We start from the raw sequence: 23,849 nt of genomic DNA on the forward strand, positions 1-23,849 counted from the left end.
TGTAAATTAAATAACGTGTAAAAACATAAAGCACGCTCACCTGTTTTAACCGGGATGCGGCTCTTGTACCGGATGTTGGCCGTCATGTTGACCGCTCTCCTCCCTCGATTTCACCGAAGCGACGGCTCTCAGAAAGCGGCCCCCTCGCCTCGCCTCCAAAGCCCCGGACGGACAGCAGGAGGGCGGGCCGAAGATGACGGGTGAAAGCTCCTCCTCCTCCTCCTCCACACGGACTCAGCCAATCACGCTGCAGAGTTTCCCTACAAGTGAACGCACGAGATGCCACGAGGAGGGTTTAGGGTCCAAACCAACCTCACTGACATCCATCTAATTCCGAGGGTTTCTATTTGACTTTATAACACCCCGAAGAAGACTTTGCTATAACCTACCAAATTCCTGCCCACTGCAATAAGACTGTACAATAAATCCCCTCTAACCAAATCATTCACAAGACTATAACACCGCTACACTGTTGTCTGTTGTATCTTTGCACTACTGTTTAGTTAGTTAATTCATATTATTCTATTTCATTGTATATTGTGCTATTTTTATATTCACATTTTTTACTCTATTTCTATTGTTTATATTGTGTATTTTTATACTTAATATATATATATGTTTTTACTCTTACTTTGATTGCCTAAATATATTTTTGCTCTGTAGCGAACACATTGACCCTTGCGGGATGAATAAAGTATCTATGTATCTAAGTACAAGCATGGAGTCGAGTTGAAGCTCTCGCAGGGTTCCTTCATCTGTTTCACTCAATTACGAGTTCACACTGGGTCTTAGCATCAGCAATAAACATTTTTTTTTTTTATAAAATGTGTCAAGTCAAAAACACTAGGAACAAAACTGAATAAAAGACACATATCAGCAAGGATTATATAAAGGGCAGAAGACTTTCCACTGTCAACTAATAACCGCTAAACATGTCATGGAATTCAAAAGTCACACATGTCAACTCTCTTTTCTTTAAAGACATTTTATTTTGGAGAGAAATACAAAAAAAAAAATGTTTATGCCTAAAAACAAGTCTCTACTGAAACATGGTTAAGAAATAATAATAATAATAATAATAATAATAATAATAATAATGTCTTAAGTTCAACAGACAGATTTGCGTACAAAAGACAGGAAAACAAAATATTCAACAACACATGGATGTTTGATGGCTCTGCTAATCAGAAGGCTGGAAGGCGTTTACCCAGATAACAGTTACATATTTAAGTATTTGACTTTTAAATGGGCCTGAATACATTACGGTGAAAGGCGGCACATGTCGTGTACAAACAGAACATTTTACACATTAAATGACACCACTGAAGCAGATGAGGACACATTAAGTCCCTGGACTGAACAGTGGGATTAGTTTTCAGTCCGTGGTTGTAGTTTGGCACTGACATTGAAGATCGCGCAGCTCTTGATGATAAATACAAAAAATATATATTAACAAAATGACCCTTTATATTCGACTAAACCATGATACTAAATCTTAAAGATTGTTGTTGCTCTTTAAAACAAAGTGGTATTAGTTTGAATACTACCACCTAGAATTAAAGTTTGTAGTGTTGTAGCTACAAAATAAGGTTTCTAGTTTTAACACGATTAAGGACAAACAGCATTCCTCGTTCTCTGCATGGACAGCTTACACCTCCTTCATAAGCACACTTAAGAGTTCACTGTGGTAATATTTATAGTTATTGCATCATCACACTGAAGCGTTGAAGGTGTGAAACCATCCAGCGGTAACGGGGATGGGCCACCGAATCACTCGTGAGCTAATAAAAAAACATGAGAAGCAAACTACTTTTAAGTTAAAATATGTTAAAACAATCTTAACCTGATGGCAAAATTAATGGCAAATGCATAATTCATATATATATATATATATTTGTAAACACGATAGTGTGGTGGCACAACCTCTTAGTACCACTGTGTCACTGGCAGCTCTGTATAGTCACACTAAAGATCAAAGACTAAAACTGGCACACACAAGACGGGATAATGAGCGAGATCTAGATGTGGATTGTAAGAGGAGTCTTGATAAGATGTTTGAGAATCTCCTGAAGAGCTGATGGATGGATGTTTGGAGGGAAGAAGAAGAAGAAGAAGGAGAAGACGAGGTGGTGGTGTGCAGATAAAGATGATGTGATCCTGGATATCTGGACTCCTGGTGGATCTGCGGGGATGGATTCAGAGGACCAGGTGTGTGCGTGTGAATATGTGTGTGTGTGTGTGTGTGTGTGTGTGTGTGTGTGTGTGTGTGTGTGTGTGTGTGTGTGTGTGTGTGTGTGTTGGGGGGTTGGGATCACGGCGTTTCCCTTCCGCTGCGGCTCTTTCACTCGTCTGATTTCCTCTTCATCTGTGCCTGCATCTGAGCGATCATCTGCTGCATGCGTCTCAGCTACAGACAGAAGAAAAAGAAGAAGTGAAGTTCCCTCGCTTAATTGATTGATATATCTGAAAACACATTTCAAAAATACTTTAATGATATACATATATATAAAACATACTTATTCATTTTATATAGACCCCCTAAACCTCTCCACACTAATGTGGCCTAATGTGTATTTTAAAGTCAAACCGAAAGCTTAAAACAGCAAATGTGTGTCTGTCTATTCTCAACAGAACTCTGCTCTTATGATCCGCTTCATTAGCATAACGTCGCTGTCTGTGTTAAAACCACAAAAATGTCAACTTCCCATGAGCGGAGAGAAACAGCATCAGCTTTGCGACAATACGTTTTTCATATCATCTAATGTGGTTGTTTTTGTAAAGAACTGACAGGATTCCTAGTTTGTCTTCCATGCTGGTAAAATATTTCACCAACTGCCTTTTACACCAATAACAGTTATGGTGAATATGAATTTACACTTTCTGGTTCGACCAATCAGATGTTTGTGTTCTTAAAGGGTCAGAAAGCGTGAACGTTTTAGAACATGTCTTTCAACCACAATGACTGAACAAGACAGGAAGTGCAATCTATAAAGAGACAAACTTCAGAATAGAAAAACGCGCTGAGTGACCGCAACGAGACGAGGATCACTTTGCACGAAAAGACATCACCAAAGTGAAAAAGCATCCCTGAGGACTTCCACTTGAAGTAGTGTTAAAGTGTTATACCTGGAGGATTTCTTTGCTATTGCAAGATAACCTGCTACATTACTGTAAATAAATCATATAAACAGATGGTCATCACTCAATCAAATGAAGAGACAGTCAATACGTTTTAATACGTAATATCATATAATCTAAATGTATATCAGCAGTTGTGATGAAAGTGTTTAAATATTAATGAAGTATAAAATCATTGTCAAACATTAAATTAATAATTGTTGAAATGTTAATGAGAAGGCAGCAATGGGTGAATGATATTATAACGAGGATAATGAGGACGTAAAGCTTTTAAAGCCATCAATAAACTCTCCCGTAGCTTTCTTTAACGTCTGTCGCCATCTTGTGGCTCAGAATAGTACTCCACATTACAACCACAGTGTGATGATTGGAATATCATGGATGTGTGAATTTAATCTGGATCTATAGTAGAGAGTCATGTGCAGCTGAAGACTAACAGGTCTCAAGTCGCAGCTGTTCCTCCGCTGGTTTGAAATTTAAGGTGAAAGATTGACTGAAAAACATGAAATGTGAGGGCATAGTCCAGGTGACCAGATCTACGACGACTTAAGTTGAATATTACTTTGACCTTCTACATAGATTCATTATGTTTTTTCATATTAAATCCAGGATTGACACGAATAAAATCAGATACGATTACTTCCAGGGAAGGGATGATGGGTGACGCCTTATTTTAAGGCTCCTGTAAATTTCTTTGTTTGTTTTTTTACTGAACTACTCACATTTGAATGACTGCAAACATTGGGATCAATTCAAACCTAAGTGAATGTTCAGTTTCTGTTGGAAAGTTTATTTATGATATTTATTAAACTGTATGTTTGCTTGTAATTATCATCTACACATGGAGCCAAATTTGACAGCTTACCTGCTGTGAACTGACACTCCCAATTCATTTGAATGAATATATTGTTAGTGTCATAATTGGACAGTGTAATGAGGATGAAATACCGTTTTTTCAAGGAACCTTTATAAAAAAACAACAGTTACTTATCAGCTCCTTCCTAGCAAACTAGGACCCTGTAAAATAAGGTTAATTTCATATATATTATATATATATATATATATCTATATAACTTATCTATGGAATCATCTCTTACGTGTTTAGAAATGTTGAAAAACTGATCATAGAACAACGCAAACAAGTTGACTTGTTTAAAACAACAAAATAACTGAGAGCAGCCTGTTCAAAATATTCTGGTCCACGAACTACCGTTTGAACGTAAATATGATCCTGATCATAACTTTCAGCCCTTTCATGGCAACGTCATCTATTTTGGGAGCTCTGGTGAATAAATTAGTAGTTCATTCTCAGAAGAATAGAAGAATTTTGGAATACTTGTACATTGACATGCATTTACCATGTGTTTTCAAAGACGGGAAAATGGATTCAACGGGTTTCCGGGTATTCCAGGACAAGTTGGTATTATACAAGTACAATAGCTAGTAATCTGTCCTCCCAGTCCGAACCCTGACAACAAATGGGCCGCTGTCTCTTCACAGAACTGAGGTCATTCCCACCATAAAACTGGGCCAGGACATCCAGGCAGGAAGTGATGGCATATCCTGACCTTGGGCACATTGTTTACAAACAGCTCTGATTGGACCCCGCCCGCCCGCCCGCTCACTGAGGTGCACTATGGGTACACCGCAGCAGCAACACAAACAGGCCAATCAACAGCCATCAGGAAACAGGTTATTGCTTGGGGACTTGCCGGCTCCCAAAATGTAAACAATACATATGGAAGATAGCAGCGCGATAATAAATTATCTTTCTAACATTGAGTCACACTTAAGGATTGACAGCCAGTCGGGCCATAATGTTGTGGTAGAGTGTTGCGATGCCATGTGTACAACAAAGATGACAGAGCAGTTTTTCTGCACAGCCAGGGTGAGTCTGCATTTACCCTCCGTGATGGGTTACTGTGGTTTGAGTGTTTTTGACACTGAAATCGAGATACAGTTCATTACACCTTGTCATTTACCAAAGCATGCAGCCATATTTCACCTGACGAAATACTTTTGACGAATTTATTTAAGTTTTCAAAAGGAAATATTTCAGTGATAAACCAATCTCTAATACCCCCTTAGACCTGTATTTACAGCTATCCACTTGCTGGATCGACTGAGACACATTTTTGCTCAAATTGAGACGAGAAGCCGCGTGTGCGTTCTTACCTCTGCCTCTTTCTGCAGCAGGATCTGGTCTTTGTCCGCCTCGTCCTCGTCCACAGCCCTGCAGAGAACCAAAACGTGTCGGTCAGAAAACTTTGCTCGACACAGAGCGGCTCAACGTGCTGTTGAAGAGAGCTATATGAAAAGAGCCAGCATCTCACCTGCCCTCTCTCTTCAGCCTCTCCGAGCGGAAGTTCTCGTAGTGCAGATCCTGGGTTACCTCCTGGAGGTCTTGCATGTGGGTCCTGCAACGAAACAAGACATGCGATCCTTTCTTCACACACTGGGAGGCAGTAGAGCTTCGCTGTAAACTATTTCATTAGTGGATGTAAAACCAGCTTAATGAGGATGAAGTTCTGTCGAAAGTTTTTTAAAAGACTTTCCTTCCGAGTATCCTATTACCTAAGCTTTTGTTATTGCCGGGGGAGACTCACACAAGCATGGTGCGTAGTTTGAGGAAGTCGTTGTGGTCGGGGTTCTCCACCTCAACGACTCCCCAGGGGTAGAGACGGCCACGGATCTTCTTCCCCTTCACCTCGATCAGCTGGTTGGAGCCAATCACAGCAAAGGGAATGCTCGCCTGGGAGAGGGAGATAAAAAGGTCAGAGGATCCCCAAAAAGAAACAAAGTCTGAGGAGGGGATGTGGAAAATAAAGGTATCGGAGAGAAGGGGGGTGAAGTGAGGACGAATCCCTAAACCAGCAGAGGGAAGTGTCTGACGTAGCTCTGTGTCTTCCAGCATCAGCTGAGCGCATGTGCCTGCCTGCCTGCCTCTCTCTCTCTCTCTCTCTCTCTCTCTCTCGCTCTCACCTTCAGGACCCGGGTCTGCTCCTTGAACTCCTCGTCCTCGTCGGAGTCGGCATCGGGCAGCTGGTAGATCCGGATCCCGTGCTCTGCGATCTCGTCCAGGATCTGAGTGGTGGGAACAGGAGGAAAAACACGGGGTGAGTTGGCAGCGGTCGTGACCTCATCGCGACCTCCCGAGGTGTACCGCTGCACGTGGAAAAACCTCCACCGCTGGAACCTGCAGAGGGTCAGTTCGACTTTCTATGAACAATCTCGATGATGAACGGACCGGAAAGCAATCGAGAAAGCCCCTTCATTCAAAAAACAGTCAAACATCCTCACTGTCAAAGCCACCAAGGACCCCTTTCCTTGGAAATATCTTTTACACGCTTCATTTTTAGTGTAGTAGATGCTCATAATGTATATCGTATTCTAACTTTATCCATACTATGCTTATGTTATGTTCTTGTAATTGTACTGTAGTTATTCTTAACTTTAATAAAACTTTGACAATATAACCGCGACCTAAAATCACTGAAAGCTACAGCTAATTCCCCCGTGACACAGCCTTCTGTAATGTATCTAAAGTATATATATATATATATATATATAAAAAAAACATGTGCGTTATAAAACTGTAAACTGTGAGTCATATGGACAAAATAACAGCTGGCGCTCTGACCCAACAGAAAGTAAGAGCGCCCTATAGACTAATAGGAGGGTGCGAGCGAGTGCCAGTTGTTGCAGCAACACATTTAATTAAAGCCCCCCCGCGGAGGACAAGAGGGGGTGAGACAGAAAGGGTAGACAGGTGAAAAAATAATAACGGCCTGTGTGTGTGTGTGTGTGTGTGTGTGTGTGTGTGTGTGTGTGTGTGTGTGTGTGTGTGTGTGTGTGTGTGTGTGTGTGTGTGTGTTTCGGAGTCAGAAGGTTCTCACCCTGCTTTATTCACGGGGCCGACCGGTGGAGAAACAAGTTGAAACAATAGGAGCTTTCTTCCCCGCTACCTCTGGGACAGATGTCAGTATTTATTATTCTAAACATCAAAGCTGCATTTTATTCTTTTTTTCCCCCCCCCCCCCCCGAGAGCAGAACATTTAAATCCACAATGTAGTCTTGTGTAAGGGAGCCAAAAAATGTCAAGTGTTGTTTTGTTTTGTTGTTTTTGGGGGGGGAGAGACTTTCATGTACTGAAGTGTATAACAGGACAGTGGTCAGTCAGCCAGGAGCCTGGGAAGTGAGCGCAGGTTTTCCTACAGAGCTCAGCTCCTGTTTGAGCCCCTTGTTATGGCTGCTGCTTGTTTTCTCAGTGAGCTCTGTATGCGAGATAGTGCGTGTGCGTGTGCGTGTGCGTGTGCGTGCGCAGGGAGACTCGCTCATTGTTGTGCGGCAGATCCAAAAACAAACAGGGCTTCGCAGGACTCGGGAGGAGAGTGCGACTCAGGACCGGAGCCTCTCCCTCCAGCGTTCCCCTTAAAAACGCACACGACTTACAGATCCGTCCAGCGCGCTAGGTAAACATCGCTCTCGTGGGGCATGAGCTTGAAGACTTTTGGGGAAACTCTGCACTCAGTGGGAAAATAAACACAAGTGACACAATGGCAGGAAAAAAAAGAAACAAAAAAATGAAAGAAACAAAAAAATCCAGTCACACGAGCAGATGAGGTTGAGACAAAAAAATGAAATGCGATTAAAACAGGAAAAAAACTTTTACTGGAAGATCACTAAACAAAAAGTTAAATGAACAACAAAGAAAAACATATATTTAATGAACGCAAACTACCATTAAATATCCAGAAACAATATCTGATCATCACGTGAACAGGAGTCCGTTGTCTGCCATCATGTGTTCTCAGACCTCGGTGAGCCTAAAGCTGCTAAATGGCTGTTTACCTGCATTCATCCGTTTGGCAACGTGTGCTTAGTACGGCCCGACACCTATAATCAAGACCTCTGAGGGATCATGGGATGTCAAAAATCACTGCCTGCTCCAAATCCCTGTAGTCTCTCCTGTTGATTTACTGTACACAGTGTAGGCCATGATCCCTGATGTTACGCCAGTCTCTCTCCCCATATTCTGCAAAGTTGTGTATTTTCCTTGGCACACAGATGTTGGCAGTGGGAGCCATTTTGATTTTATGACCATCCTGTTGGGCTGTAATACACCCCCCCCCCCCCCCTCCCTGTGCTGTTATGGTTGGCCGTGCAGGTCCACTCGATGCTGTCGGGGGCAGCACGCAAACAATGCCACGCAAGACTCACAGGCCTCAGTGTTAATTGTAAAAGGAAGGCAAAGATTTAGCGCATTGCGTTTCTGGCTCACATCTCCGAATGTGGAACATTGTTGGTGGAAAAAGTGATTCCATCATGTCGGGCAGTTGTGATAAGTGAGAGGGGCGGAGGCCGCTGGAAAACGGGTTCGAAATGAGACACAGTTTGTAGGTGAGGCATGTGTTTTTTCAGCGTACAGTCGGGCTCGCTTCACTTCTAGGAATAGAAAATACACAGTGGCGGTTATGTGTCGCCCCAAATATAGCATACCCGCAGGCCTATACATAGATGTAATTACACAACGGGGGGGGGGGGGGGGGGGGGGGCATGGCTAAGCAGTTTTTTCTGCAACCGCAAAGCAGGTTTGACCGAAGCCCTCCAATCATAACGAAACAGGGCGCAAAGCCATCATTACGGGGATCAGCCGTTTCATCGCGTCAACCCGTGAGGCCGGGAATAATATTTTTCGTGACTGGTTCTTTCCCCACAAGAAAAAAAAAAAACCACGAAAAACATGAATGACTCAAATCGCCCGCTAAGCGATGACAAACGACGCTGGCAGAAAACAAATAGCCGCTGGAGAGAAAACACAAAGAGCAAAGAAGACAAAAGAGGGGGATTGTGGTCCCGACGTTTAACAGGTAAACCGCATGCACGAGCTCACACAGCAGTGATACAGCTGCAGTGTGATTGAGACTCAGCTGAGCCTGGCCTGGTGTATCCATTGAGCTAAAACTCTCAAACAGAGAGAACAATACTTGGAAGTAGAAACATGTCCCAGAGCTTTGTACCAACAATGCAGAGAGAGAGAGAGAAAAAACCCTTCCAAAACACAAAACAATCAAACGATACTAATCAACCCTGACTGAGAAGAGCAAGGATCAGGAATTCGGAGGGACCGGACCACTTTTACGTAACGTTTATGTAACCTCGCGGCTGCCTGCCAGCTCCTAGAACAGTGGCCATGGGGAGGAAGCGGTGCGTCGTTGCCGTTAGAAGCAGTAGATCTGCTGGAGCCTTCGGTCGCTTTTGAAAACTTGTGCCGTACTGAGAAAACCACCTCGAGGGACAGGGGGCCCCTCTTTTTCCAAGACCGCTGAGTTTATTAAAAAGGAAAATCCCGGTCATGGTGAGGAGCGTTTTAATCAGAGTGTTCTCTCTGTCCCTCACGAGAGCCCCCGTGGGTCCAACTGTGCGTCTACGTATCGGTGAATCAAAGGACTGCTTACTTTGCACATTCTAAGTCCAATTTACACGTCAGAGGAAAGAGCTAACCCGATATGTGACCAGCAACAAGCAGCATTCAGTAGTAATACGGTGAAAGGTTACGGCTCAGCCGAGGTGACGGTTAAACTACCCGAAGTAGCATTTGGTGAAGCAGCGTTTTAGTTCGTCATCTTATCGGTATCCAACACTGTTCCAGTGTCACTGTAGATGTGATGTGATATTTTTAGCTGCTTCACATCTCCTAAATGCTGTTCACAATCACCCTTAGCGAATAAACTGTGGACTCACAGACTTCAAGTTTCTACATATCCATGGGGATTTATGGTGGAGGTGACCTCTGACACAAAGACCACCCCAGCTAGCATCATACCTAATCTCAGAGTGAAAAAAAGAGCAGAACAAACGCCATTCATTTAGTAAGTACAACTGAGTGATACATCGCATCAACTTAACACATATTTCAGGGGAAACTCCGATTACTTCATGTTTACATCTCAGGAATGTGGATTATGGTATTATTTTGGGGGCGGTGTGAAAGCAAGCAGGAATAATTCAATTTTACACAAAATCAGTCGCTTTATGTGCGAGAACAAGTGTAAAAAATCCTTGAGCTTCATATTTGCTGCCAACATTTACAGACTGTTCCACTGCAGATAAAGCATCAAGCTTCAGCCTGTCTCAGTTCAGCCCAAACGCCCTGATGAATTCCACCTGTCCGGCTCATAAAACTGTACATTACCAACTCTGTGGGATCTTCCCACATGAAATAAAGGCGCCAACACACTTAAATGCTGCGATGAGTACCGGCAGCTCCAGTTGTGGAAGTCCAGAGGGGTAGAAAAACGTTTAAAGTTTCAAGAGGTTGCGTCACCATTTTCTGCCAACAAAACAAGAGTTCACTATTTAAATAAAAAAAACTATGATTTAGTCTCTCAGACGAGGATTCAATGTGGCTTTCAAGTGAATCTGCAGAGAAATATAAATAATTAGAGAGTATTGAGCTGTGTGTCACTGTAATTCATATTTCAAACCTCAATCGCAAACAACAGAGAGGTCTGGCACCATGAAAAGAAAAAAGAAAGAAGCTGATTCCTAACACTATTCTTTGGTTTCCAAACTGATTCGCTAACCTTAAGGCACGAGAGAACAAATGCTTCTCTCTTGACAGGAAATCTCTTTCGACTAACCGGCTCTCTGCTGCCTGCAGGGAGTCTTGGGGGGGTTGAGAGAGCCCCAACAATACCTGAGCTAGGGGGGGTCGGAGGGATTTAGACCTCATACCAGCCTCCTACACAAACACACACACTTTTACACACACATAGCAAGAGAACCGGTATGATCTGGCGTCGGGAGTAGGAGAAGAGTTTACGTGCGTGGAGCTTTGTAGCTCCAGGTGGCCGGAGGATCACCGCGGATGGAGGATGGACCTTCAGAACCACCTCCAGAGCAAATCCCCTGGACTTTTCCAACATCATCCCCCTTTCTCAAGTACAGCACTGACACGCAGCAAACAATACCTTTCTGTTCACAGGATTAAAGACGCTCGCATGCATGCGCGTGAAACACACACATTCCAGTTATATTCAGTCAGAGTCTGAGAAGCCGAGAGTGGACGGTCCAGACTGGAACGGACCGGGCGGGCACAGCTGGATTTGTCCCCGCCACCATGGCAATGTGAAGGCATCATATAAGTTATGGTGATCAACACGCTTGCATGCACGAGCACCCACCCACCCACACTCCCATTGTCTGGGGTGAAGTATTAGTCCGGTTAAGACCACCCACCTCTTGCTCTGATCAAAGAGCACGGGGCGGAACAATGCGGCTATTCATGTAATCTTGTATCTACGTGAGATTTAACAAGAGGACGGTGCAGGTTCAGTGTTTCAACCACACATCGGGGCTTTTGTGTGACTTGGTCCGGTATTCAAAAAGGTTCCAACAGCAAGAGGTGACCCATCAGCGGCCGGAAACCACCGTTTCAGCTCGACCCCTGTCGACGAGGAAACCTGCTCTTTTCACGCTGTACTTTCTTTACTTGGGAACAGATGAAAGCGTGTGACAGAGCGGCTCGCTGAAGGAGGGAAAAGCACATATTTATTGTTTTAGAAATCTGCAGAGACGTGGAGCATGCCCTGGCACAATGACTGCTGGAGGGCAGAAAAATAAATATGTCCTCGTGTTTCAAACACTGGCAGGAAAAAGGACGGGGCACAAGCTGACCGGGGCCTTGTACACTAACTCTCTCACTCTCACACACACACACACACACACACACACACAGTGAAGTAATCACCACTCAACCTTTACTCATGAGGCGCCTGCTTAGAACTACACGTCATTGATCAGCTGCCTCTTTGTTTAAACTGCTTCACTTTCTGTTATTGCGATTGTTTTTTGTAAAGATCCGGTGACGGTAGCAGCAGTCCGGTGCCGATTAATGTGTCCCGATGGGGCCGTAGAGCTGGTTCACACAGCGGGGGGGGGGGGGGGGGGACTGTGACAGGAGTGAGGAGAGGACAAGAGGCTGAGAAAGGTGAGGAAAGGAGATAAGGAAGATGAGTAAGGACACAGAGGGAGGACAGAGGGCTGAACTATCGTCAGCCGCCTTGTGCGAGAGAGAGCGGAGGAGGAACGGGGTTCTGAGCCTTTAGTCTTGGCACAGAAGAAGAGATACCGCTTATATTGGGGTCCAGGTCTGTGGCAAAAATGCTTCAGGTCGGCATCTGCTGACCTTTCATCGTAATAAAAAGGGTTTAATACAACTTTCTCAGAGCGGCAACCTAACCAGTGTTTTTTTATGTACTTACAACTTATTTCAAATACTTTACATTAATGATGCCCGTTTTCAAAAAGCACATTGAATTTTATACAAATATTTGGCCCAATTTACCCTGAGAAATAATAATAATATTAACTAGTAGTAAGGAAAATCCAATTCTTGAATCAAGTAAGGGTGCAACTAATGATTCTTTTCATTAGCGATTGATCTGTGGATTATTATCTCAATTATTACACTATTTACTAAAGCCAAATGTTGTTTTCTGACTACCTGTCTAAAGACATTCAGTTATCTACACAACAGCAGCACATCTTCACGATCGAGCAGCCGGATCTGGAGAATCTTGAGACAAAAGTGACTTAAATGAGGGTGCGGATTGATATTCTGCCATTTGACGAACCAATGAATTGTTCTAGTGATAGAATTGTATGGGGGGGGGGGGGGGATTTGTAAGATGTTTGCCTCCATCAGGATTCCAGTCTAAACCAGCCTTGTATGGTTCCTCCAAGTTCAAACAGAAAAACAGTCCAGTGAAGCAGTTTGAGACTAAAGCCCAGCACAGGATATGACTGAAAGGTCCCAGACTGAGAGGATCAGTCCCTCAATATACCCTCCTCGGGGCAACTTATGAGCTTGAGACCGCAGCGACCCCGTGAAGGAAATTGGCATTAGAGCAAATAACACACAAAGAGGCAGAGGAAGAAAAGTACGAGGCGGAAGAATGATGCGCTGCCAGGAGAGGAAGGACCGGACGAGAGGAGAGCAGACCCAAGAGGACGAAAGCTGGATGATTTGTCCCGTGAGCCTGAGCCGCGAAGAGGGCCAGCAGGTTGTGTCTCGTCAGTGGAACAGTCTCGACACATAGCAGGAAACTTATATTGTTCTGTACAAGCTGCTTCCCCCTAATAATAGGAGAAAAGGGACGGAACGGTTTCAAAACGGTGAGAAAGTACCCTTCAGAAAAGAAAAGAAACGAATAAATACTGCGGGAGGAATGCTGGGGGAGATCAATCATCCTCCAGCACCGGGGCTTTGTGGCAGCTTCTTGGCGGCCCGCGACTGAATGGGAGGACCCGTAGGCACGTATACCTAAGAGCCACTTCAGCTAATCTGATCGAACCAGCGAATACGTTTGTTCTCCTGAGAGACACTTGAAGAGACGAATGAGCATTGCTGCGGCGCTTAGCGTTCACAACGACTACGTTTACAAGCACGCAAGAAACCAGACTACTGTGATCAGTGTGTTCGAGGCGGAGAGAGAGCATTTTATAGGACTTCTGTAGGAAATGAGTGAATAAGCTGATGTCACGCCCCATTTCTTTGTTTTTGTAAAAAGCCCTAGAATAATTTAAATACATTACGTGAAAATGAAATAAGATACCTATTTAGAGATATGGCGGTCTCATTTGTCCTGTGCACGTGTGCTTCTTGAGTAGTTTCTCTTAATAAACAGGAACACCAATACAGTTCTGTACAGTTTCGGTCGTAGCACAGCTATGAGACGCAGTGATCCCTTTGCTGGTATTTGCATGTGCAAGAACATCCAGGTTCCAAACCTGTTTAAGGTTACACACGGTAACATATTCAGGTATCACCAGCAGGAATTTAGCGGTAATTTAAAATATGTCTCTTAATCACCCTTGCCGCGAAATAGCCAGGAGTTAATGATATTAATTAAATGCAGCCGGTTCTGTTGCTTTAAATCAGGGCTACTGGCTAAAACTTCAGACTGCACAGAAGCACAGATTGAGATGGAGATAAACGTTGTGTATGTCCAAACAGTAGATAAAATGCCCTCTTTAGGGACACATGGTGCTGGTTCTAAATGTGGGGCAGATGGCTCAATTAACCCTCTGTATTTCCTGACAATAACGACTTGTCCAGGAGCTCGCTTTCATTAGATACAGGCAAACTAAATGAAACTTTTTGCGTGTGTCCGTTACCAGTACCAGTTTTCTTTTTACTGTGTATGAGTATAGTTTAGAAATAAGCAAGATTTCTTAATTGCTTGGAATAGAAAACGTATGGATTTGGGAAGTTATCATGTGTGTGGGACCATGTGCGTGAGTTTGTCCATTTTGCTGAACTCATCAGCTCCTTAGTGTGCAGCGGGAAATGTCTGTTAAGGGGACACTTAGCGGAGCATGGGAACAAACTGTTGGACAGATAGTGGGACAGTTCTACAGTAAGTCGGTCAGATCGGAGCGATATTGTTACTCTATTTCCGCTGACACACTTCTCTTTTTTTATCATTTCCTGCTCCACTGCTGTCGCCTACTTTACATTATTTTTGTTACAGCATACGATGCTTTTTCGGAATGAAAAGTAAATACACGAAGAAAATTAAACAAGAGTTGTGTCTACGGCTTCTGCTCTGCCAGCTGGGTCAGAAAGCCAACAGGCCTGTGGGTCGGGGGGGGCGGTGGTGGCAGGAAACACGGTTTTGTTCATTTGAAGTGCCAGAGGAACACTCCGAAGGTTTGAGGAAGGTCAAAACACAAAACAGCTCCGCGGAGCACAATTCAACGGGGAAGGTCCCTTAAGGACAACGCAGCGGAGGAATTTCACCTTCGATGTTTGGGGGCAACGTTCACACAGAGTAAGGGGCCTCTCGGCTGCCCCGGTCTGGCCTCGAACCTAATTGCTAAATCAATGTAATCATAACTGTTATGATGGTTTTTATTATTATTGCTTGAGAATATTGCTGTTGAAGCTTATATTTAATTATTACCACTGAAACAATTCCATCTTTTGTCTTTCCACCACACGTCATAGACTACTCTGACCTATACTGTTGCCTCTTATACGAACATGAACACACACACACACACACACACCTAATTGTAATCTATACTCCCGGACTCTTACCATTTCATTAACCACGTCATCATAGATGCTTTATGTTATTGCCTGTATGTCTTTCTTTACGTCTGTCTTCCATGTTCATGTCACTATAATATGTTTCTTGTCACCATGCTTCACCAAAAGAATATGAAGTAATCCATAAACATGACGTTCATGTCCGTTCTGTAATGTTCTTGTGTTACAGAAGAAAAATAAACAAATAAATAAATAAGGGGGAGTTACCGAGTTATTGTATTGTCCTCATGAGGTGAAATCTTGACGTCTTAAGAAATTCACCGTGTGCGTCCTGAGACTGCGACCCTGTTGTCTCTCCGGGACGCCGCATCAGCAATTTTCGAGGACTCCGACTGCGGGAGCCTTCGAACAAAGCAGACTCGCTGCCGAGGGGGGAACGGAGCCGAGCTGGACTCCGGTCAGCCTGACACCCTGCCAGACCACCGGCTCCGAGACCTCAATGAGAGGCAGGTGGGAGGTCTGGGCATTGGCTTTCCAATTAAAAAGCAGTCATTTGCAACAATAGCCCATTCACTGCCTGCAATTTTATTTTTTCCCCTGAACTAGGACTGCAACCGATGAGCATTTCCCATTACAGTCAGTCTGATGGTTACTCCATCGTTTTGCCTATAAAATGTCCAAAAACAGTCGATTTATATTAACGTGAAACCGAGAAAAGTCAAAGAATGTTTGTTGCATTTTTTGCTCGTAAAGTTGGAGGTGTTAGGTGAGTAGAGCGGAGCAGAGGTTATCAGTTGTGTTGCGTTGCAGTACTGTGAGGCAGGAAGCTGAGGAGCGTGCAGGCAGGCAGACTCTTTGGGTCACATCCAAGAGGACGTATCTGGGATGGGTCGAGACGTGTATGAAATGTGCTGCCCCTATATTATATACAACGCTGTCTTCCTGCGCATGTCCCTCCCTCACGTTTCCTCCCTCATGTCGACCCTCCCTGTACTTGGCTGGCTGGCCGTCTCATCAAGAACACAAGGCGCACGCTGCGAATCGCCACAATTACGCGAGGAAGTACACGTGCATGAACACACGGATGTCTGACACACCGGGCTGTCAATGAGGATGGATGGGTGTTTGTTTTTTTGCTATTGTTAGCGTATCATCCAGTGACCCACTTTCTAATGGATAAACCATATAACTGTAGATGGGACAAAAACAAGCACACAAAATTCCCAACATCCTGGCAACATCGTTGTGCCAAGAATCAAATCCAGGGGAAAGATGATTATACCGTAGAAAGAACGTCTATAGATATAAACTGTGTGCGTTTGTGTGTGTGTGGACGTCAAAACCCACCCTCCTCTTCAGGCGGTCCCTCTCCCTCAGTGTCAGCGTGTCGGCCTTGGCAATGACCGGGACTATGTTGACTTTGCTGTGGATGGCCTTCATAAACTCCACATCCAGAGGCTTCAGGCTGACAAAGAAAGAGATCATGAAATAGAAAAAGAACAATGAGGACACAGTCAAAAAACATTGAGAAATAAAATGTTTTTTGGGGGGGTGGGACAAGAGAGAAATAGGAATAGACTTCTTTAAGGTAATCTTCAATGTGCTTGGTTACCCGTGTCCAAACGGAGATATGAAGTAGAAGCAGCAGTGCACCCTGTTGTCCACGATGTGCCTTCGGTTCAGGCCGCTCTCGTCGTGGAGGTATCGCTCAAACTGATTGTCGATGTACTGGATGATGGTCTTGAAGCTGACATCGGAGACAAACAGAGAGGCAGAGAGACAGGCGGAGACCCTTAAAATCACGCCAAATAACCGTTAAATTACAGCTGCACTTTGCATAGTTGCAGAAAAGTTGACATCTTGTTATATCGGTAATAAGTGATCTGTTTCCGATCACCAGAAAAAAACAGGATATATGCTACTTTCAAACCTTGTGTCCATTACTGAGCTGGTGTGATAAAGACAAAGTTTAACTGATGAATGCATTAAATTATCTTCTGGGCAGACAGCAGCACAGCATGACATGTTTTGCCTTTATTAGACAGATGACAGCATAGAGGCAGACTGGAAATGGAGGGAGGGGGAGGGAGAGACGACATGCAACAAAGTTGAACCTGTGATGTTGTGTATTACAGCATGCATTGTAACCATGCGTTCAGTAGTTCTTTAAATCTGTTAAAATAATTGATATAACTTTATTATTTAACTGATATATGTACAGTTAAAGTGTCGAAAATATGCTGAAGCAGAAGCTTGATTTATTAACTTTTAAACATAATTTATCTTATTATTGAGAAGGTGACAAGAGACATATTCTGCAGAGAGAAAGCAAAGGGCAGGTTGTTTCTGTCATTTCATCTCATTCGCAGGTGTCCTTTTTGTTAGCCTTCGTCGGGAGAGTACACACACACACACACACACACACACACACACACACACACACACACACACACACACACACACACACACACACACACACACACACACACACACACACACACACACCTGAAGGAAATCTAGACATAGGGAATGCAGAGGGAGGAGAGGGAGTTTTTGGGATGAAACTTGAGAAAGGGAGTCTTTGAGGACAGGAGGGGAAGGATGAGAGAGCACGCCGGTACAGGAAGCACGTCCCAAGCCGTTCTCACCTCCTCCTCCTCCTCCTCCTCCTCCTCCTCCTCCTCCTCCTCCCTCGTCCCCTCCTCCCCCTCCTCCTCCCCCCCTCCTCCTCCTCCTCCTCTTCTTCTTCTTCTTCTCCTCCTCCTCCTCCTCCTCCCTCCTCTCCCTCCTCTCCCTCCTCCCCCTCCTCCTCCTCCTCCTCCTCCTCCTCCCTCCTCCTCCTCCTCCTCCTTCCTCCTCCTTCCTCCTTCCTCCCTCCTCCCTCCGCACACAAACATACCAGTCCTGGCTGTTGATGGCGTCGCCGTATCCGGGGGTGTCGACCACGGTGAGGCGAAGCTTCACCCCTCGCTCTTCGATCTCCACAGTCGACGCCTCGATCTGCACCGTCCTCTCAATCTTCTCTGAGGAAGCGGAAGTGGAAGCACAGGAACAATTAACGGTTGGCTTCTGGAATTTAAAATCCTGCCCGAGCTGAGTGCTGACACGCAGCATCTGCTGCAGCCGCAGGCTTCAAAATAGGTGGATATGAAATCATGGGTTTTGTCATCTAAAAGACCTACGCTTTATTTTCTCCCTTATCTGCACAGACCAGGGAGGGCCTGGATAATTGTTTTCAAGCCAGAACAAGTCCTAACCTAAGTCAAGTCATAAGAAGGGGCAGGGTCATAGTTTGAGACTCAGGCATTCCCAACATTCCTCTTGAAATAATGCGCTGCTGGAGACATTGAGCCAGACATTTCTCTATTATTACAGTGTGCACATTTGTGTATGTATGTGTGTGTGTGTGTGTGTGTGTGTGTACCTGCTGCACCGGGGATGTAGCGTTCAGGGTAGAGATCAGTGAGAAACAGGCTGTTTATAAGCGTCGATTTGCCCAGACCAGACTCCCCTGAAAAAACAATGAGAGAGAACGGAGATTAAAAGCTCTATTCCCTAAAGACATCATGTCGTCTGCTTTTAAAAGTAAAGAGCGATCACTCACCTGCAACCATGAGGGTGAATTCAAACCCTTTTTTCACGGACTTTCGGTGCACTTGGTTCGGGAGGTTGGCGAACCCGACATAACCCGCTGCATCTGGGAACTACAGAGCACACAAAAAACACATACAAGTTGTTCAAAATGAAGGTCAGGAGCTGCAAATGAATAAGGAAGTATTGAAACAGTCACAAAAACATGCAATGATAGTAGATACAGTTTCATGTGATTTACTACGTTTTACAATTTTCCATAACTTTATTAGGTGTGCGAAGGTGCAAGTGAGCATGTACGAGTGAGAATGATGATGATGCCCAACGCTGAGACGTTTCAAAAGGCAATAAAGCCTGAGCACTGAACACTTACACTTGTATACAGGATATCCTCTCTGGATGCCTGTGCGAGTGTGTGTAAATGAGATTAGGAGCAGCATGAGTGTTAATCACTGCTGCCTTATTAGAAACCCCTCCTGAATACTCTGTAAGGGTGTGTTGTGTGGGGGACATTTGGGCCCGTTACTCACCTTCCCTTTCTCTCCAGACTGAGACATCGCTGCTGCTTACTGGATGTCTGATGACGGGGAAAAAGAAGAGATAAAGCGGTGAATGAAATGAGATGAATCACCGTAAAAAAAAAACAGCTTTGCGTAGCTTCCTCCCTGCCAACAGCAAGAAAACACTTCATCCAGGCATCTTGATTCAAATCTTTCTCGAGAATTCAATAAATAAACGACTTCTGTAATTAAGCTGCTTTGCTGTAAGTAAATCTGTTTAGGTTTGACATAAGGAATCCACTGAGCCCCGATATGTTGCATTACAACATTACAACATAACTTTCTTAGCTGCCATGGCTGCTTACTTATTGCTACCACAGGGGCTTTGCTCTGAACCGGTTGTTGATGCTCTCTTTGTAAAGCTAAAATCAAATCTTTGCCAGAAATGCTAGAAATGGGTCTTTATTTAAATTAAATCATACAAAAGGAAAAGAAATCACTACATTGCTACAAAGCTGTTCTGCATGAAGGCTATTCTATAAATGTGTATCGTTGTATCGGCCACCCTAAACCTGACCTAACAAGACGTCCATACGGCCACGACAGAGCGATTAGACATCAGGACCCGTAGTTTTCTTTACATCACAAATCTTCATTCATATTATCTCCATGACGTGTGGCTAATTGTTTTAAAGCAGGAATCACAAAAGAGGACTCCACCTCAGGACATGTATGTTGTAAAATGTAACAACTCTGCACATGGAGTCGGCTTCACGACGGTCATTATTCGGGCTGCCGTGACGACCACCCTGTTCTTCAACACCATCACGCTGAAGGAGCAGAGATTGAGTGCCCCTTGGCAACAAAGGGTGTTCCCACACTACCATTTAACTGTCCTCTATGCCTGCATACACCCCCCCCCCACTCGATGACCCCGGGCAGACGACAGAGCAACAAGCCCGCTTGATAAATTAGCTACATAATGACGGAGCAGGAAGAACAGGCTCCGTTTTATCACCGACACACTGGCCCTTGACAGGTGGAGTGTGATAAGCATTAGAACGAGGCAGGCCGCCGTGTGCTGCCAAACAGAGATGCACTCTGGTTATGTAATGGTAGTTGGGGGGGGGGGGGGGGGGGGGGGGGGGGCATGGGAATCTGGATTGACCTTCTGCTATTTGGCATGAGACAAACGCACAGTTGCGGACACTTTGGGAATAATTTCACACCGTTATATCCATTAGATGGTAGTTGTTGATCTGGTTTTTGTTTGTTTTTTTTTGGGGGGGGGGGGGGGGGGGGCTCTGTGTGCATCTACATGAAAGTGGGCAGAGATCTCTCATACTGACAGGGTGGTTTCACCGAGCCCGCAGGGAGAACAATGGCTGTTTATCCCTCTGGTTCCTGAAGCCTTTCCTATACAGGGCAGCTCAGCTGTGGGGAGGAGGGAGAACACGTGCCTCACCCCTGACCACATGGCAGGACAGCAAGGGGGAGACACCGATAACATAGGGAGGCTGGGGTGCCAGGTTGGAGGGCTGCAGGGTCAAAAGGTTAACCCAGTTAAATCTAGTTTAATTATAAGCACTTACATTAAGAATGAGCACCCAACATAAATGTTACAGAAACCGCAAAATTGTATTATGACACTAATTTAACCCAAGTTGAAACAGTTAGTCAATAATCGATTAGTTGATCTATAAAAACGTGAAATCTGAAACTATTTGAATTGTTTAAGTCATTTTAAAAGCAGAAAATACCGAGACGTACTAGTTCTAGCTTCTAAAATGAGAACATCTGATGGATTGCCTGGTCTTCTATGATAGTAAAATTAATATATTTTGGGCTTGGGACAGTTGAATTTGTCAACCTTGACTCTGGGAAAGTGTGATGGACATTTTTCACAATTTTCTGATATTTCATGGACCAAATGATTCATTGTTTAGCCTGATTGTTTCCCAATGTTAACCGTCCTTCACCATCGTTTTGACCTGAAGGCAGAGCTGCATAGAAATGTCGGGGAATAACCAAAGTTATCAAAATTCATCGTGTGAAGAACGTGAATGTGTGTCCCAAATGTCCCGACACGTCATACAAAAGCTGTCGAAAAGAATTCTCTTAAAACCATAAAATGTTGATCTGGTGGTGCTACTCAGACGATCACCAAAGTCATCGGGATGCATCCTCTGGGGAATATGAATCTGTTCGTAAAATATGTGCCAATCACTCTAACAGGTGTTGAGAAATTATATTGGATGAGTGAAAACTGAGCTGCTGGGGATGAGAGAGGAAAAGTCACCAAAAAAAAGTAATTGGGGTTCATCCTCTGGGGATCATCGTGGATTTGTGCACGGTGATCTCGTGGCAAAAATAAATAAATAAATAAGCGATGGACTGACTAAACAACCTAATTCCTATACCCACAACACTACCGTGGCTCAAACATTAGGTTCAGTCCTAAAAACACGACGAAGACGATAATAAATGTGCTTTCATTGTTAATGAACGTCTCATTTAATGTAGCGGCCCACACAGGCGTATCCATGTGTATCACACACACACACCCCAAGTGTTATTCCTCGACAGGCTCTGTGGGAACCAGCGTTTATCCCGGCAGCAGATTAATTAAAGCGTTCCAATATCGCAGTTGTAATATCACAAAGACAACACTACAGGACAGACAAGGCAGGAGGTACACTTCAATAAGACTCTTAATAACGGCCATTTAATCGGCCGGGCTGCTGAGCTGCTTACCACACACACACACACACACACACACACACACACACACACACACACACCACACACACACACACACACACACACACACACACACACACACACACACACACACACACACACACACACACGCACGCACGGACGCACGGACACACGCACACACACACACAGCCATCAACGGGCCCAGACGTGGGGGAGATTAAACAGTTTGGGCCAAACAGGGAAAAACAATGCCACCTTAGTAAAGCTAAAGTGCTTGGCGTGTAATGCATTTACAGTTGATTTATTGACTGGAGGGAAGCCATGAAGGGGCAGCAGCAGCAAGGCTGGTAGAACTATTCACCTTCCTGACGGGCAGAGCCGAGGGCCCGTTAACCCACTTCCCCGTGGTTTAAAGTCTTTCTGCTCTCGTTGGAAACATTGAAACAATAATTCCACACCGTGGAGATTTTGTGAACTGTGTGGCACGAACACAAAAACCACGGTAATTTACTGGCAACTGATCACGGCAACAAGGGACCCGAGAGGTAGCGAGCATAATGAAGTGATGTTTGGCACATAAACAGGGGGGGGGGGGGCTTGACTGTAATCAAGTAGCCCCTTGGGGACCAAAAGGTAGTAGTGGTGGGAGACAGTAATAAAAAATATGATACTGTTTTTTAAGCCATGGTTTTAGAAACACTTTATAGTACGAGCCCAGGGAGAAACGGGGGGGGGGGGGGGGGGGGGGGGGCACAATACACGGAATGAAAAAGCCTTCAAGCATAAGGAAACCAGCAGGACAGGTTATAACACCCACACACACACTTTAAAGCACAGGATGGGCCGTTTATGATGATGGGGACAGGGGAGGAAATGACTCAAAACAAGTGGGAGTCGTACGGCAGCAAAATGTTATCATAACACTGTGCTACTCACACAGCTGCTGTACAGTACCATGAAGTTTAAGGTGGGGGGGGGGGGGGGGACTCTGCATCGATGATTAATAGTGAAACTAACACTGTGGTGCGGTTAAAGGTTAGTCTCCATGCTCGTTCCTGGTGATAGAATCTGTATGTTTTGTTAATGGGCATTTGGATGTGAGAATATAGCAAATGAATGAATAAAAAAAATGACAGATTGAATAACAAGTGTTGAATCACGACACAAATCCCTCTTCTTGATTAGAACTCAGGCCTAAATTGATTTCTCCTGATCAGAGACTTAAAAGACAATTAAAAGTTCGAGCTTGTTTCTTGGTATAGTTTGATATGTTGAAGTAAGTATCGTTGTTTTGGGGCAGTTGGTCACTCAAAACAAGGAATTTGAAGATGTCAACTCTGTGCTTTTGGAAGTTTTTGTGTTCGTTTATCATACGAAACAATTGATTTTGATAAAAAAAATGTAGACATTAGGGTTGAGCAATAAGATAATAATGAATAAAGACAAAATAAATGTGTCTATAGAAACAGATTATAACGTTTATACCTCGGTACACAGGACTGCTTTACAGCAATTGGGGATTTCCAGAATGTTTTGCCTCAATGTGATGATCTACCTTCAGGTCTTTTTATTGGCTTTAGTCGCCAGAAGCAGAAATTCCTAAAATACAGTTATTTTATCAATAAATGGTTTCTCAGCTGAATTTATATTGTTATGACAGGTTACTCAACTAGGAGCACAAGTGTTAGTTGCAGGCCTGAATTGAGGTAATCATAGCCTCTTTATGCCTACGTTTAGTGAGGGCAGACATATTTACTTGACCGACAGCATACAGTGAGTTTAAGTAAATAAAATGTCAAACCGGACAATGTTATCAGAATAAATCTGGTACTCGTAGGGAT

At 44.2% G+C, this 23,849-nt stretch overlaps 1 protein-coding gene across 1 annotated transcript; it reads right to left on the bottom strand.

Moving 5' to 3' along the window:
* Positions 1–2,216: 2,216 nt before the first annotated feature.
* Positions 2,217–19,368, bottom strand: LOC306697857 (septin-2). The gene is made up of 11 exons (XM_079161933.1): positions 19,318–19,368; positions 18,801–18,900; positions 18,621–18,707; positions 18,096–18,219; positions 16,809–16,943; positions 16,544–16,661; positions 6,121–6,222; positions 5,745–5,890; positions 5,472–5,555; positions 5,314–5,371; positions 2,217–2,407 (listed from the first exon to the last, which is right to left on the bottom strand). Exons 1-11 carry the CDS (start codon positions 19,342–19,344, stop codon positions 2,342–2,344), a joined length of 1,047 nt encoding a protein of 348 aa, XP_079018059.1. The 5' UTR covers positions 19,345–19,368; the 3' UTR covers positions 2,217–2,341.
* Positions 19,369–23,849: the final 4,481 nt, after the last annotated feature.

Source organism: Pholis gunnellus (assembly GCF_910591455.1).
Source record: "Pholis gunnellus genome assembly, chromosome: 6".
Lineage (NCBI taxonomy): Eukaryota > Metazoa > Chordata > Actinopteri > Perciformes > Pholidae > Pholis > Pholis gunnellus.

Excerpts from the sequence above, each read along its gene's own strand:
- LOC306697857 (XM_079161933.1), bottom strand. The coding sequence starts at position 19,344 with ATGTCTCAGTCTGGAGAGAAAGGGAAG. Across the intron at positions 18,901-19,317 it reads AGTCTGGAGAGAAAGGGAAG|TTCCCAGATGCAGCGGGTTA; the intron begins GTGAGTAACGGG and ends TGTGCTCTGTAG. Across the intron at positions 16,944-18,095 it reads GCCATCAACAGCCAGGACTG|CTTCAAGACCATCATCCAGT; the intron begins GTATGTTTGTGT and ends CTCCGATGTCAG.